The sequence below is a fragment of the Cygnus atratus genome, chromosome 3, assembly GCF_013377495.2.
Source record: "Cygnus atratus isolate AKBS03 ecotype Queensland, Australia chromosome 3, CAtr_DNAZoo_HiC_assembly, whole genome shotgun sequence".
Lineage (NCBI taxonomy): Eukaryota > Metazoa > Chordata > Aves > Anseriformes > Anatidae > Cygnus > Cygnus atratus.
The window spans coordinates 95,069,433-95,085,851 of record NC_066364.1 but is presented as its reverse complement, the minus strand read 5'-3'; the positions used below and the strand labels follow the sequence as shown (position 1 = coordinate 95,085,851).

At 36.6% G+C, this 16,419-nt stretch overlaps 1 protein-coding gene across 1 annotated transcript in view; it reads left to right on the top strand.

The window, feature by feature from the left end:
* The window catches only part of MTA3 (metastasis associated 1 family member 3), a 138,565-nt gene that overhangs the window by 18,821 nt on the left and 103,325 nt on the right, over positions 1–16,419 (top strand). The window contains exons 4-5 of the mRNA XM_035562811.2: positions 4,361–4,487; positions 16,149–16,212. Coding sequence (XP_035418704.1) covers positions 4,361–4,487; positions 16,149–16,212 — 191 coding nt within the window. The remainder of the gene's footprint in view (positions 1–4,360; positions 4,488–16,148; positions 16,213–16,419) is intronic.

Genomic DNA, 16,419 nt, shown 5'->3' with positions numbered 1-16,419 from the left:
CTATGTGTACTGCATCCAGTTTTAGGCCCCCCAATACAGGGGAGTTACGGATACATTGGAGGAGGTTCAGCAGAGGTCTCCATGATGGGAGAGGCTGAGGGAATCAAGCTTCTTCCACTTGGAGAAGTGGACTGCTGATACCTGTGGGGAGATTTTAGGGGTGATGGAGTTGAGCTCTTTGCAGTGACTGAATTCAAACAGGAGCGATTCAGGTTAGGTACAAGGAACAGCTTTTTTGCCATGAGCTGGCTGCCAGAGAGGTTTTTTGGCCTCTGTCCTTGGAGGTTTTCAAGACCCAGCTGAATAAAACGTAGAGTAACCTGGGCTGACTTCACAGTGGAGCCTGCTTTGAGGAGGACTTTGCGCTGGAGACCTCCTGTGTCCCTTTCCAGCCTGAATTATTTTGCGTAGCTGTGATTCTGTGATCCAGTCAACCTCTAGCTGAAACTAACGCAGACAGTAACTTGGTGGCAACAGAGGGAGAACTTCTTCCTTTTAAAACTCAATATATACTCCTTCATTGCTGGCGATAGCCTTCAGTGTTTAATCCGGTGTCTTACTTTCTGTTGCAGTAGATAAGGGAATTGTGTGGTGGGTTATTTTGACTTAGATAAGGAAAAGTAATAGGTTAGAGGAAAGCAACATGTTTGCTAGCTGATGTTTAACCACGGGGTGGTTTGAATCACATTTAAAGCTTTTTAGGTGTCTTTCAGGATTTTTTTAAAAGTCACTTTCTTAAACCATTTTATATTAAATGGGTGTGTTGTATTTCTAGAGGTCTGTCCTCAGTTTAGTTTGATTTTAGGTGTAAAAATAAGCATATCTTCCTGGTGGCAAGCTTAAGTCACCACGTTACTTAACTATAAAAAAAACCAGACATCTACGAAGTTTATGGCATGGACAACTCTCTCTTCTTCTTAAGTTCGATAAGAACACTTTTCTAAACAGTGAATCCCACAGAGTAAATAAAAAACAAGTGTTCAATTTTTTTTTAAAATGGTAGTGCACATGTAAAATGAGTGAGGATTACAGTTTCTTCCTAGTATCTATTGCTTATTTGTGTCAATGAGGCCTTAGTTACAAGGGAAAAGGGAAAGGGCAAGGCTGTACCACCGCCAGCGAAAGTTTCGCTGGACCACTCTGGTTCTCAGGATCAAAGCAAATATTTGCAATCGCTGATTAGAAAGCCCATGTATAATAGATAGACCTAAAGCTTTAAAAGCGCACCAGAGATCCCTGCTTTTGCTCTTCAGGATTTTTCTTTTAAATGAAATATTTCTTGTAGACCAGGAAAAGTACTGCAAAACAGCATAATCTTCAGCTTTGCCCATGGCCTAGAGGGGATTGTGTCACTTAGAAAATCTGATTGTGTCCATCTTTGTAATCGTGCCTCAGACTTTCAAGATATTTTTAAGCTGAACAACTTCAGATAGAAAACAAAATTCAATTTATTCTGGGAATGATGATGCTGTGTATGTCATTACTATATTTCTCCATTAAAATATTTGTTCACTTTGAGTCATTGCTTTAGTTCTCTTCCTGAGCACTGAAAATGTGCTCAACTTAGTGCCACTAATAATTTCCTGTAGGTACCTTCCATTTCACTCTTCTTGACGTGAATAACCTCTTCTTGGATGGTAAATTAAATTGCATACGTACTGCAAATACAAGACACAAAGGTGAAGAGAGCTTTAGAAGGACTGAAGGTTCTTCACCCCTTTTCTTCGAATAGGCATTAAGGCCTGATCTATGCAAAAACCTGGTTTGAAAGCAGCTGTCTAAAGGTGTGGTCAGATGCAGAATTTGTTGTATTGTCATCGAGCAAATTAGTTAAATATTTAATTTTCTCACTTTATCCAGTGTGCACTTTCTAGATGCAGCTTGTTATTGCTGGGGCAAGCTATTACATGTTTTGCTAAATGCATTACTATTTGCATTTTTTATTATGAAGAAGAAAAATAGTAAAATTATTCTGGTGATAAATTATATTGCGTATGTAGTGGAACTGTGCAGTGTCTGGCCATGATTAGTCCTGCTTTCTGAGTTTGTCAGATCTTTGTGAGTAAAATGTGTGCTTTATTTCTGAAAAATTTGGTAAATTATATTTTTTTTCATGTTTGGGCTTGTTATGTTTTAAGAGATGGCATGTAAGAGAGGATTTCAACTTCAGGCTCTTGGATGATACTTTCTTGTCCTATGGAAGATTAGTGCAACAAATATACAATTATTTTTTCTAATTTCTCGCTCTAAGGGAGCTGTTATGATACTTGAACATAGGCATCTAAAGTCATTTTAAGCTCTCTGCAATATAATTCCTGGCTCCCTGCTGCCACTTCAAAATGGTACACGTTCTTCTGTGTTTTCTGCCATACAGGTAGTCGGGTGCTGTCTACAAGTCTGTCTAATATGGCCCTGGACACCTGTGTTTGGATGCCTAAATTGCTTTCTAATGGGCTATTTCTTGTCAGCTGTTTTCAGATGGTTGTAACAAAAGATAAGCTTGTACTTTTGATGTCATTCAGGAAGGAGAAGAACACCTGTAGAATACTACAAGCAGTATGTATACTAAAAGAAAGAAACAAAAACAACCAAAACAACAAAAAACAACCACTGACACATCTGGATATGTTAAGAAATATTCAGGCATTAACATTGAAATACAAATGTAGCTATAACAGTCATTTATTGTAATAAATGGTCATAGCTATTATTTGCTTGAAACTTTAACATTTTAATACTAGTCCCTTTTTTCTTTATTAGCTTAATTTAAAAATGCTTTGTCTTTGCACAGCATTTTTTTTTTTTACACTTTATTTATTGTTAGTATTATAGGTGTCAGAATAATTCTAAACTCAGTTGTGATCTGACTTGAACCTCTATGTGTGTCAGGTGGGACTGTGGGGCTTTGTTTTTGTTAATCTACATCCCCACAAAACATTACAAAACAGGGAAGGTGACTGTGGGTCTACAGCAAGTTAGGCTTATGGTGGCCGATAGAACTGGATTTGAAGAGTTGGTTATATGAGATGACCGTGTTTTATCACTTCTGTAGAAAGAAGTGGAATAAGCTATAGGCAGGCATGATTTAAAAAAAAAAAGTTGCATTTGGAGAGAACTGTGGTTGCCATGAAGATACAGGCAGGCTTCATTTTGAGACGTCTGTAGGTTGTTTGTAAAAAGTGTTACTTTGCAAGAGCAGATGAGGTGATTTGTTCTAAGGTAGCTACATGAAATACTAGCTAATGCTGAGGTTTCATTGTTTAATTTCCTAAGGCATATTTTGTAAAGTATATTTGGTTTTGTAGCTTGTAGATAATAGAGCAGGTAGAAAATTGCCAAATCTTAGAGAACTTAAAGTGCCTGTTTTTTGCATATAACATTCACTGAGACTTTGTCCTTTCTGGGAAGTTAGGGAGTATAGTCTGGAGGTCTGCATGTCCCAAGAATTTACTACAAAGGCAGATCTCAACCATGGAGATCCCATGATAGCTATTTTGAGTAGTGTGCTTGTCCATATGATATGCTAACAACCACTGTGAATGTTGCTTTTAAAATCTATAAGGGACACTTTCTAGTATCTGCTTTTATTTCTTCCTCTATCTTCCCAGTTTACAGATGGTTTAAGTCTTTAGAAGGAATCTTTTTCTTTGGTTATATCATGTTCAAGGTAGTACTAGACGATTTCAGGTTAGACTGACTATAAAAGAGTTTTCAACTGCGAACATAATTTAAAATATAGTTTAATACTTGCTGTTTTAGTTGCTGCTATCTTATGATAATATCTAATAATAACATCCTATTGTAGTGCTGTATTGCTTAAAATAGAAATAATTTTGAATATTTGCTGTCAGACTCTATTAGGTTAACATCTTGGAAGGCAGTGAGGTTGTTCAGTTTTCTTAGAGTGTGATTTGGCTATACAGTGAGTTCAGTCACTTTCTGTTTCATAGAAAGCGCTTTTCCCCAGGACGCTTGTAAAACTTCTAGTAATGCTGATATCAGCAAAAGAATACGTACAATGGAACTGGTCAGCAAAGAAGTGGCAAACCTGGAGAAAAAAGGTGAAAAGAGATGAAAAAAGAGTGAGTAATTTTGTCAGGATTGTTCTTGCAGCTGTGTGAAAGACGTCAGTGCATAGTACAGTAGGAGAGAAGCATAATTTTTAAAGGCTTAAAGTAGAAGGTATCAAATTCAAAATGCTTAATATTCTGTCAAGTTACATAAACCAGACCTGTTAATCTCATCTTTTCTTTGCAATACTAAGGGAGGTTGCTAAGGGGTGGGGGGAATGTCAAGTGAAATGGCTGCAAGTGTGTTATGTAACAGAGTTAATTTCGACCTACGCTCTGCTTCTCTGCAGAAGAAGTTGAAGAAGAGTCTGAAACTACAATTGAGGTTGACTTGACGGATAAACAGAAACATCAGTTGAAGCACAGAGAGCTCTTTCTTTCTCGCCAGTATGAGTCTCTTCCTGCAACTCACATCAGGTAAGAAAAAGTAAATATTGTTTGTCTGTGTAGTCTGTTGAGGTGGATTGCCTGCCAGTAGCCCAACTGTTTGAACACTTCAGCCTTTATCTTGCAAAAGGGCGTGATTGATCACAGATGAGCCGTGCCAGGTAGTCCCATGAATTGTTTTGGAACTGCCTTTGGTATTGCCTTCTGTTACTTCACGTCTGAGCCTTGGAAGGGACAAGAGTCTCGGACAGAGCTTTGGGTTGCCATTAGAGGATCAGTTGATAATGTGGTATGAAGTCAGTCTGTTCCTACTTCGGAAGAGTTGTTTTGTTAATTCTTCTTCTGCTGGCCAGAGGAACTGTGACCACTTTGTATGCCCAGGGAGACCACAGATGGATTTGGAAAGGAAACAGTGACACAGTGCTCAGATCTCTAATGTAGGGCTGCACACATTTAAAAATAAAATTACCCCAACTTTAGTAAATGTGAAGAAGACATGACTGAGTTTGGCTAAACATTTCAAAAGCATTTCAAATATTGTTTTAGATTGCCCTAATGGTAATGTAAGAAGAGGCTTGCTAAAGCTCAAAAGTTTTTTTTTTTTTCTTTTTTTTGATTTCTTTCTGTAAATGAGGTAGATACTTAAGTCATCTTCTGCGTAGAGGTCAAACAATTTGTTTGTTCATTTGGAGGGGGGATATACCTAGAAATGGAAGAGAATGATCAGGAAGAGCAGTGGCAGAAGGGGAATATACTAAGTATAAAACAAAGGCTCTCACAGTTTTGCTTTCTGAAGGAATTTTAGTTTTCTTAGTACATCCAGCTCCCCTCAGCTATTTCAGACCATAAATGACTAAAAGCTATGAAAAAAATGTATATGCTCCAGTAGAGAAAAACTTTGTATGTGCATATATATTTTCTCTTTGTCAAATGTGGCTTATCTTTCTTATTACCAAAACAGAAACTGGAAATTGGGAATTTTTATTAATTTCCTGTACTTGATTCAGCCACTTCTTCTCTGACTTTGAGAAGGTCATTTACATATCAAATCTCTGCTTCCCCAACTGTAGCATAAAGATGATAATTCTGAACAGTTTCTTTTACTTACTTTGACATTTAGATATTGAAATAAGGTATTCTGTACCTAGCTTCTCTCACAACTTGGAGAGGAAATACAATAGAGGATCTATCTCCAGGGTTACACAAAGAATCCAGAAAAACATGTGAATTCATGGTACATGTAGCACTGCACAGCAGGCAAATGCAAAGTGATGACTTGCATTTACTTTTCAGAACATATAAAGTGTTGTACTGCTATATTGTCATGAATTACTAAGACCTTTTCCGGATGCATTCTGGAAAAAGTTTTATGTAGAAGTGGGTATCATAGACTATCCTGACTTGGAAGGGACCCACAAGGATCATTGAGACCAACTGCTGGCTCCACACAGGACCAGTTAAATGTAGCAACACTGCTTTGTAGACACAGTGCTGCAGTGGGACATATTCAAGAAGGTGTAATTGCATAGCTCACTGCAACAGAAACCTGGAGTGCTGGTATGCAGCGCAGGGCAGTGTCAAGATGATACATTAATTTGGGTCTCAAGGACAAAGCTTGTTCCCTTACTGCCATGGTCAAGTTACAAGTGAAACCTCCCTCCTGAAATGTGTAAGGTTAATAGCACTCCTCTAGTGAATTGCCTCCTTTCTTCCTGATCCCTGCATATTACAAATGCAGTTTTGCCACACACTGTAATTCCCAGTTCTTATAACAGTTTTTTGCTGCCGTGGACTCACTGAGCCGTCATCTTCATTCAGTAGATTTAAACATCACCCAGTGAATGCATGCAGAATTCATGATACAGATAGTTCACAAAGCAATGCCATTCCCAGCAAGGGACTGAATTGAGTTGAATTGCTGTGTACTTTAACTGGGATTTTCACAGACTTGAGCATTACCAAATACAGCATTTTGGAAAGACACGGTAAGGCACAGGAAAAAAAAAAAAAGGTATTAAAAGTTGTCATCATGGTGAAATTGTTTGATGTTGTAAAAATTCACCATGCAACTCAGCACGAGGTAAAAAGGATCTGCCAGCTATTAGTATGAAAATCTGCAAAAGATAGTCATTGGAGAGAAGCGCTGGTTATCTGACTTGGGCTTTAATATTTTTTTTTTCATTCTTAAGTTCTCACACAGCTTTAGATTGTTGTTGTAAAAGACTGCGTTAATTTCTAAGATCATTTGTACTTGCTTTTAAATTTAACACTTTGTATGAAATAGAGAAATAGTTTTTTCCTAATGTGCAATTCCTTCATTTAGAACACACCACATGGTCTGAAATTCAGGACAGGATAGGACAGCTCATTTTGTTGTTTAAGTATTGTAACTTTTTAAGGCATGGCACCCTAGAAATTAGTGATACTACCTCAGGATTTCTAGTCTTGGCATTCTCAGCAAGCAAGCTGTTTTCAGCATACAGGGTGTGTGCGTGTTATGTATTCATATACCTCACGTGTGTATATATAAGCTATAAAACTTTAGCTAATTCTTAAAAGCTGATTTTGAGCCTTAGAAGCCTGGTTTATTTTCTGGTGTAAATCAGACTGCTGGATAAGATAAGGAGTGAATCTGCTTTGAATAGGCATGTGGTTATCTGTTGATTTGGATTGTTAAGGATTGATTTCTTTCTTTCTGGATTGAGGTTATTTAGAGTATTGGGGCCTTTGAAGCATGCCTATGTTTTTTTTTTTTTTTTTTTTTTTTCTTTGTTGGTAGAAGTTGGAGAATGTTTACACTAGTTAGATTCTGGCTTAGATTTTCATCTTGTTCTCACTTGTGGTCAATAGCCAGTACAAGTAACAGAGTAAAAGAAAAAAACTGTCTTTATCGGTGGAAGTTTCAGTGAAATACCTGAAATTCTTACGCATGTCCGCATAGTGACATAATTGCAAAGTAGGCGTGTTTCACATGGTGCAAGACTTTAAGATCAGTTGCGTGGAGTGGTGCGCATTGCTTCTGGGCTAAGTGACCCTGTAATGTTACTCTGAAAAATCATTCCTAACCAGCCTCCTGTGGCTTTCTTAGATACATTTGTATTGCTGCTTCTCTGCTAAAAGTTTTTTTTTTTTTTTTTTTTTTTTTGCCTGAATTAATACCGGGGGGGGGGGGGGGGTGGGAGGGGAGGGGGAATAGCAATGACTTGAGTTTCCTACAATAGTTTATAGAATGTGTATATATTGTTACACTCACTGAGATAAGAAAACATCGTTTTGCTGTGCCTAGGTCAGGAAAACATTTTACCTCTTGTGATCTGAATCCCTTTCTTCTTGGCATTGTTCTTTCTGCTCCATGTGTTCTATTCTTGAAAACCCTTCTCAGCAACAGAACACAAGATGCAATCTAAGTGGTAATTTGCTAAAGCTCGTTTCAAAACATCTATACATTCGTAGATCCATGTTTCTCTCTCAACACTTTCTACAGCTATGAAAGTAAGATTTTTATGAGTTGCTGAATGCTTTGGCTCTTCTGCTAACTACATAGTAATTTGTGTGTATAAGCTGCATAAATTGTTACTGAATGAAAACTCCTCATTTTTATCTCTTAAAAATAAGATGTTTCAACTTGGAAATGCTTTTTCTTCTGATTAGATTGTGACTAGGTAACAGTGTGAGCTATATAAAAGTTGCAATTTAAGAATATGAAAAAATGATTTGAACACTGTCTACAAATTAATTTAAAATTGGTGTCAATTGTGCATGATTATTCCAAGAAAGACTTAGCCTTTAAATCGTATAAATTTGGAGTGTTCAAAATGAGGACTTCAGTTCTAATCAAGATTAAAATGGTGAATTTTCAGACTGATGCTCATGTGCAACATAAAAGCTCTGGGTCATCCATATCTATGCGTATGTTGAGATGCCAGGTGTTCTCTGGTTCATTTAGATATACATGTCAGTTTGCTGTGCATTCTGTTTTGAGTCCTATTTTATCAGTAGTATGCTAAACAGGTAATACCCAAGTTATTGATCTACATTTTGGCCACAGGTGTACATGGCATACACAGTCTTATACTTTTCGGGAGATTGGTGTCATTTTTTTTGGAGACACGGGTCCCAGTAATACTCATCTATCAAGTGAGATTAGTGTTGGTTTCCCATAACTGGGGAATCAATTTTTTATAAGTAGCAGAAGCTCTTAAGACTCCACAGTTCCTAGTCTGTGGTTTGGTGATCATTGCAAACTGCTTGTAAGGGATCAAAACTTGGCTCAAAGTAGTTGTGTGATTGGAAATCTTCAAAACAATTCTCCATTTCAGTCAGTTCAGGAAAAACGTTTTTTGTTTAAGGTACCTTTCTCATCCACTGCTCTATCTGTACTTTTTTTCTCCTTCTTACTCTTTATGATGCACATGAGAAAGGTTGCTCTTGTGTTCTACTCAAAACTTTACTGCCTTTCTTCATTTTGCACCTTGTTTTGAGTTTAGTCTCAAACTGTCATTGAAGCAATAGCATATGCTAAAATGAAATCATTTTTTTTCTCATAAACTTAACGTTTCCTAATATTCTCTCCTGTTGTTTTGTTCTTGTCTAGCTAGTGACTCACTTCTGTGTTTCAAATTTCTGAGACCAACATTTTTCATGAAGATTAACGAGAGACAATTGGTTTGTCCGCATGGAATTATTCAATGTCATTGTCATATTCAGGAGGGTGATGAGTATTTATTAATAGCAGAATTTCCAAGTCTGTCCTCCCTGCATATATTTTCTTCTTTCTTCAAGTTGTATTTTAATGACCAATGCATAGCAAGTTCCATTGACTTGGTGGGAACTGAGAGCAATGTGTTCTGAAAGTTCTTACTCTGCACTAATCATACCCAGAATGCAACTACATTACAATAGGAAATGCATATGGCATGTTACTATAGCCATCAGGTTGCCTTTTCCACTTTCATGGTTTGTCCTGGTTATCAGGCACTAATTTCTTCATTTCTTTTGTAATTTCTTTCTGTAATTTTTGTTGTTGTACCTCCTGTCCCAAGGGTTCCTTATTAAAAAGAGATTTGTATCTCAGGCTGTCTTACTCATCTGGTGAAAACATAAAGAAATAGCCGGCAAGAATAACAGAACAAGAACTGTAGAGGTTTCCACTGTTTTAAAAGTAGGGGTTGTGCCAAAACAAGGCCTATATAAAAGATAAAAATAGTTGCTGTTGATTTCGATTCATTTGGTAGTTTTAAAGTATCTGTTTTCATCAGGTTTTCGAAATTTTTTAAAGATTTGACTAAAATATAACTAAATTATGGATTACTTTAAGAAAAGTCTTAAAAGATGATTACCTAGACAATGGAAACAAGATGTCTCTTTTTTTTTTTCCCATATGTATATGTAAAATGTATACGTTGGATAATTTCGCGTTTTGATCTAGGTTCCGTAGAATCAGGTGATATCTAAATCTTATAATAACATCGTAACATCTTGCATTAAAGCTTTGGTGTGACTTGTTTCAAACAACTTGAATTGTTGAACTGGTTATCATCATCTTGTGGCTTAATAAGGGAACTTTTCTGTTCCAAATGCTGATTGTTATCATGGTCTTGTCTTAATTATGTTCCCAAATACTTTTCATTCCTCCATTGGGTCTTACTCAAACATGGCACAGTTTTTGTCTTTAATTTTCAAGGCCCGTTAGGCCCTCTCTCTGCTTACTTGCTTTGAAATCTCTCCTTCAGGACTCAGATGCTGACATTTCACATAGACTGTTCATTTTCATCAGCTCCTTATTGAATTGTCCACGACAGTCTTATCTGAGTGTCTCACAAAACTGCCATTTATTTTCCAGTTTTCTGTTTATTCTCCTCTTCTTTGTTCCACAGTTAAAAGACAAACAAACAAAAGCCACCACCAACAAAACAAAATACCACAGACAAATAACTTCCTAAAAACTGGGGGGGTAGGGGGGGGGAGTGTGAGGAAATCTTTTTGTTCACTCCATTGGGACTGCTACCTACCACGATGAGTAGCATGTTTTGCTGTTTCCTTATAATCCTCATTAGTGTCTCTGTTTATTTGCTGTTTCAGCCGTAGGTGGTTAGCATTTTGGTTTTGGGACTATGGGGCTTTCTGCTGGAACAGTTGAAAACTTTTTATAAAAACCACTAAAGCGTTTTTTCCAAAGCTGTGTTTTAGAGTTTATTTGTGGGAAGTACTTAGGTCATTCTTCGATGGCTTTGTTCAAATCACAGAAGCAGGGTGTAAGCATGAAGAAGTAGGCTGTAACACGTCCCTCAGCTGATGTGCCTAAGTGGTCAGGAATTGTCAGCATACTGTTGGAGTTGGCTGAAATACACAGTAGAAAATTTACAACCTGGCAAGAATTTATAACACATGGCAATGAAGGAAGGGCTAACATGTGAAAACAGCTTTCACGTGGTTAATGGTTAAAAGAAAGAAAAAAGTTAAAAGTTGTAGCTCTGGTTCTTAGGCCAGGGGATGTGGTTGAATCCTGAGTGTTTTATATGATAGGGGCTGGTAATACCGTGAGCATTACACGTAGGTAAGCTTTGTTCTCTCCTTTTACTGCAAGACCTGTAAATTACTTTTTATTTTTGACTGATTTAATCCTGTGACAAGTTTTGTTGGTATTGCCAGCTAAGTGGAAGAACTTTTTATCTGTGAACAGTTTAAATATGTTTAAGTACATCCAAGAGCAGAAAGCATTCTGAAGGGACAATTTAATCTCGTCAGAATTAAATTGTAAGTGAAGACATAAAAGGTAACTTATTTTTTTGTTTGCAGGTATTTGTACATTGCTGAGGTATCTGAAAGCTCCCCTCAATATTCCTACAAGATCAGCTCTGCCTAATTCTGTAGGAAATAAAAATAATTTCTCTGAGTATTAGAGAAAAAGGTCAAAACCAGGAATGTAATCTCAACATCACTGATCTCTTCTGATGCTATTTACTAGTAATTTTCCCTGTTGTTATCAGTTAAGTCAGGGATTCTGCTTTGTAGAGGAAATATAGCTAAAATCAGACTCACAGTTGGAGAAGAAGGTTTCATATCTGAATAAATATTAGACAACTCAATTTTATTTATTTTTCTTACTGTTTCACTAAAACTGGGTAATACTTTGTAATTTTGACCTTAATTATTTCTTGTGACAGGCTTCAGGAAGGAGATTTCACCAATAAAGCAATGTAACTGTTGCATTATACTTTGCTAGTCTAAATAGTACTTGAAAACTTAAGAAATCCTACAGTCCTTGCAAAGAGAGTATTGTTTTGGTGTGTAACTGATCTTACAATCTGGTAAATGCAGTTATATATGTCTCTGTGGTTAGCCAGCTCCACCCCCCACCGCTTTTTTTTCCCTCTTTCTAGGTTAGTATAGTTGATTTTATCTTGTCATGCTGATGCTTTATTTGCTATAGCTCTACCTATTACAGTTATCTGAAATTGTCCTAAAACATTAATAAATGCAGTTACGGAATGCTGTGAGGAGGAGAATATTATATTCATATTCAGAGAAGCTTATAAAACTTTTTAAATACACGCCGTAGGTGAAAAAATGCGTATCTTTTCACTCATTCTTGTTGTGATGTGGTTTAAACCCTATTAACTTCCTCATGTGGCATTTTGATTACTAGTATTGGAAGAAAGGATGAGGAGTACAATGGTGGTTGGAGAACATTTAGGGACACATCACTGTCAGTCGGTATTGAGGTCTTTCTGCAGTATACATGGTTGAGAGATTTCAGAGACGAGATCCAGAGCTAGATGCTTTGGTTCAACCCACTAGGCCATTTCCAGTAGGCTGAGAGGACTTTCCTTTTGGGGGGGGGGTGGGGGGGAAGGCGGAGGGGAGGAGGAGATACATAAATGGTAGGGGTTCTATGCCTTTGGTTAAGATTCTAAATAACTTGTAATAAGTGTTTCATGCTTGTCAATCACAGAAACTGGTAACCATAATACAGATCTTTAAAAATTATTTTTTTACTCCATTTTTAATTATTTTTAATTTTTTTTTAAACTTTTTTCAAAATTTTTTTTTCATTTTAGCATTGGATTACCACTGTAGGTCTAGCATTACTTTTTTTTTTTTGAGGCTATAGTCCATACGTTTGAAATGTATATACATTAAAAAAAATTCTATTTGTGTACATGACTCCAGCCATTTGATGGTTAAAATGCTGTGCAAAGAAATGTAATATCAAACAGAAACTTACTTAGAAGATGTGCTGTGGAAATTAATCTTTTGTCTTAATGAAGCTTTGTAAATTTCCAACAGTAAGATATAAGGTCAGTCACTGCCCTTTCAGCCACGATGACAGGTGAAGGAAAGCCTCGGCAATAATTGCACTTAAATAAGGGTAGGCTGTATTGGAGAGAGGGCATACTAGAGCTGTACAGAACTGAAGCAAACTGGAAAGGTAAACTCCTATTTAGCCTTCAATACTTTAAAAAAAAAAAAAAAGGTTAAAATTGATTAACTGACTTCATCGTATAGCATATAATTAATCTTTAGACATAAACGTTCTGGAATTATCAAGGTCAAAAGCTTCAAAAAACATCCAAAGACATGATTGATTATAGAGACATTTTCCTAGCTCTCTACTGCAGGAATCTTCTCATCTGCTGTTGTGTGCTGTGCTCAGATTATTTTTTTTTGATTTCTTCCCACCATTTCCGTGTAAGGTTGTGATTCTCCTGACAAATAATGAGATTGAGAGAAATTCAGGAGGTTATACACTACAGACTTAATGAATTTTTTAACCTAATTTCGCATGCTGTCCAACAGTAATGAGTAAGATGTTAGCTTGGTATTTTTGCTTAATGACCAGCAGTTAGTAATTGGCACCTGATATTTTACAGTTGAGCTTAACAGTCAACATTCTCTGAAATGAACAAGGGCTTTTCACAATAACTTCTTTGGGTGTTACCGTCTTCAATCAAAGAGGTCCCTGATGTAACTTTTATCTTCCCTAATGTTTATTTGTGTGCTGGTTTGTTACAAATGGGAGAAGGGAATTGTGGGATCCTGCTGTCTATACGTGTAAGGCTACTAGGACCACATGGTGAATACCAACTAAATTGATGGGAGTTGAATAAGACTTTGGTGCATGAAATGCAAGGTGATGTATTTAAGGAGTAATATGTTATTATAAAGTTACTATATGCTCATCTGAAAAACTGACATAAAAAATGTCAGTTGCAAGCAAGATGATTCAGCACCCTTAACATTTTTCATCCTTATCTATGTGTGTTTCTTTAAAATGCAATTTGATAAAAATAAATTTGCAGATTATTTGCAGAGAAGTCAGAGGCAGAGGAATTTGAGGCTGAAGGGTTGTGGAAGGAGAAAGGGATGAGAAAGGTAGGGTCAAATTCTCATTGCAGTATCTACCTGGGCAGATATATGGCAGATGTGTGGCAGAGCTAAATAACAGGAAGTTTTCCACTGGTAGCTTACACAAAAATGTGGTAGTTAGCATTTTAATGTGGCCATGGAAGAAATTAATAGAATCTTATGGTTAATCATTAGAAATATTATCGTTCAAAAAGGAAAAGTACTTTGAGTTCATGGGGAGTTGTTAAAACCTCGTATTGTTTCTAGTTTGGGTCACTCGTTTTCAGACTAGGAATTACTGAAAAAAAAAGGGTATGTATGATGATCCAAGGGATAAAGATCCTCTTCTTTGAGACAGTGACGTGAAACCTAGGCTCATTTAACCTAGCAGTATAAAGATTAAAATACGATTTTGGTTTGGAAGCGGGCTTAAAGAGTGAGTAAGCATAACAGGAAGAAGAGCAGAAGGAGAGTGCTGACGTGAAAGCAAAATAATATAAACTGGTCTTGAATAAAATAAAGCTGATAGAAAGTTCATAACTTTAGGAGAATGAGGTTCTGACACAGCCTCCCAGCACTGGTAGTGGGGATGAATAACCCACTTAGGAATAGCACCAGGGGCTAAGTGGGTTCAGTAACACAGGGAAGCACCTTGTAGGCCAGCACTCCAATAATGTTCTTTTTCAACTATATGTTGGCCAAAAATCAATATTAAGAACTTAAATCTCATCCAGAACAGTGTCATACTTTTACTTAGTTGCACTGTCTTTCAGGTTTGGTTTGCTCTCTTTTATATGTTTTATTTGTTTTTCATGAATTATTTCTCAATAGCTGTTTCCCTTGCAAGTGTATTTGCCACTTGGAATGTCTGAGTTAAATAAGCGGTATAGTCATTTGCGGTATCTCCATTTAACTTTTTTTTTTTTTTAGATGTTCTTGGATTAAAAATGAAGGCATACCATTACATGGACTTAAACTTCTTTTCTCATATTAGTGCTAGCAGTAGATGCTGTTTGTGTGACAGGAACAAGGATTTGGTGTCCCTTTAAGCCATACATTACTAAATGTTAGTACATCATTAAAATTACAGAGCCATGTTGAAGAGGCTTGTTAAGTTTTCTTATGAATTGCTTTAATTTCCTTTCACAGTCATTCAGCCAGACTTGTTAGTAAGGCTTCTATCTGACTTACGGGAACTGATTTCATGAGCTGTATGTTAACCTTTTCGTTACTAAAGCAGTGGTGACGGTGTCAGAGCATACATCTGAGAAGCAATTTAATGAATAAGAAAAGCCAGCACTGAAATTTAGTACTGTTTTTGTATTGATTACATGTGGCAGGTTAGGTTTTTCCTCACAATTTGTGGAAAGTCAAGATACAACAGCGGAAGTTTTTATGAAAGGCTTACAATCACTGGATATTAGAGTTCACATATGATTCGAAACTTCTGGGTGCTTTCTTGAACTGGATCTCTAGATTTCCTGAGATTTAGTCCTGTTTCAAAACAAACAAAAAGAACCACAGTAATTTTGAGAAAGAAGGGGTGGGTATAGGGAATGAGATGAAGGACAGTTAGGTTTTCTACTGGGACACTGATGAGGATGCATGAAGTTGCACAGTACCTACTTTGAGGGAAGGATGGGTTTGTGCTGCCTTAAGAGAAGCCATTTTGAATGTCCTCTTACTCATTTGGACTTAAACTAGGAGTTTTCTGCCCTAATACTCCTCCTGGTTCCAGAGCCCCTGCAATAGGGACACTTTCCTTTTAAGTCTGAAGCCTTCTTTGGAAGCTCAAGGATTTATTTTGGGGTTCTTTTTGTTGGTACAAGATTTTTGAAACCTGCTACTAAATAAAAGAAACCTAAACAAACAAACAAAAGCCACATTTAAGACCATGCTTTAAGAAAAAGTGGAAAACCGTAAAGAACTGGGAAAATGACAGTAGTTTCCTGCTAGAGATTCTGTTACAGCAGGTGAACAGGCTTTAGGCTCGTTTTTGTTTTTTAGTCTAGGAGGTGATGTTTCATTCAGCCAGGGCTTTTTATTAATGGTATGTGTATTTACTGTTAGCTACAGTACCTCTTGTTCCTTTGTTGCTTCTCTATTTCTGAAACCGTTTCCCAATTCTGTAGAATCCTTAAATAATTGAGTGCTTGAGATTGTGCGGCTGTTCATTATGTTGCTTTGATGTTAATTTTAAGATACTAAAGCATGGCAAAATGCATTTTACTGCATTTTCAATGTTAACGCTTAAAATATATCTAATTTGTTTTCTTGCAGGTTTTTGACTTGACAAAAATTTCAGCTTTACAAAAGTAACAGTTCTTCCTTGTGTTTGTGTAGGGGAAAATGCAGTGTTGCACTTCTGAATGAGACAGAATCTGTGTTGTCGTATCTGGAGAAAGAGGTAATATCTGTGGCTTCTATTTGTGTAAATATTGGAATGATTTTAAGTTTTTTTTCTGTTATTTTTTTTTACAGTTTTAATGTCAGTAAATGGGCAAACACTTTAAAACTGTTTTCGTGAAGGTTATGTTAGAAAAATGTTACGTTAAAACCACTGATTTTGAAAGTGTTATGGAACAAAAACTGAAACGACATATTACAGTTCTAT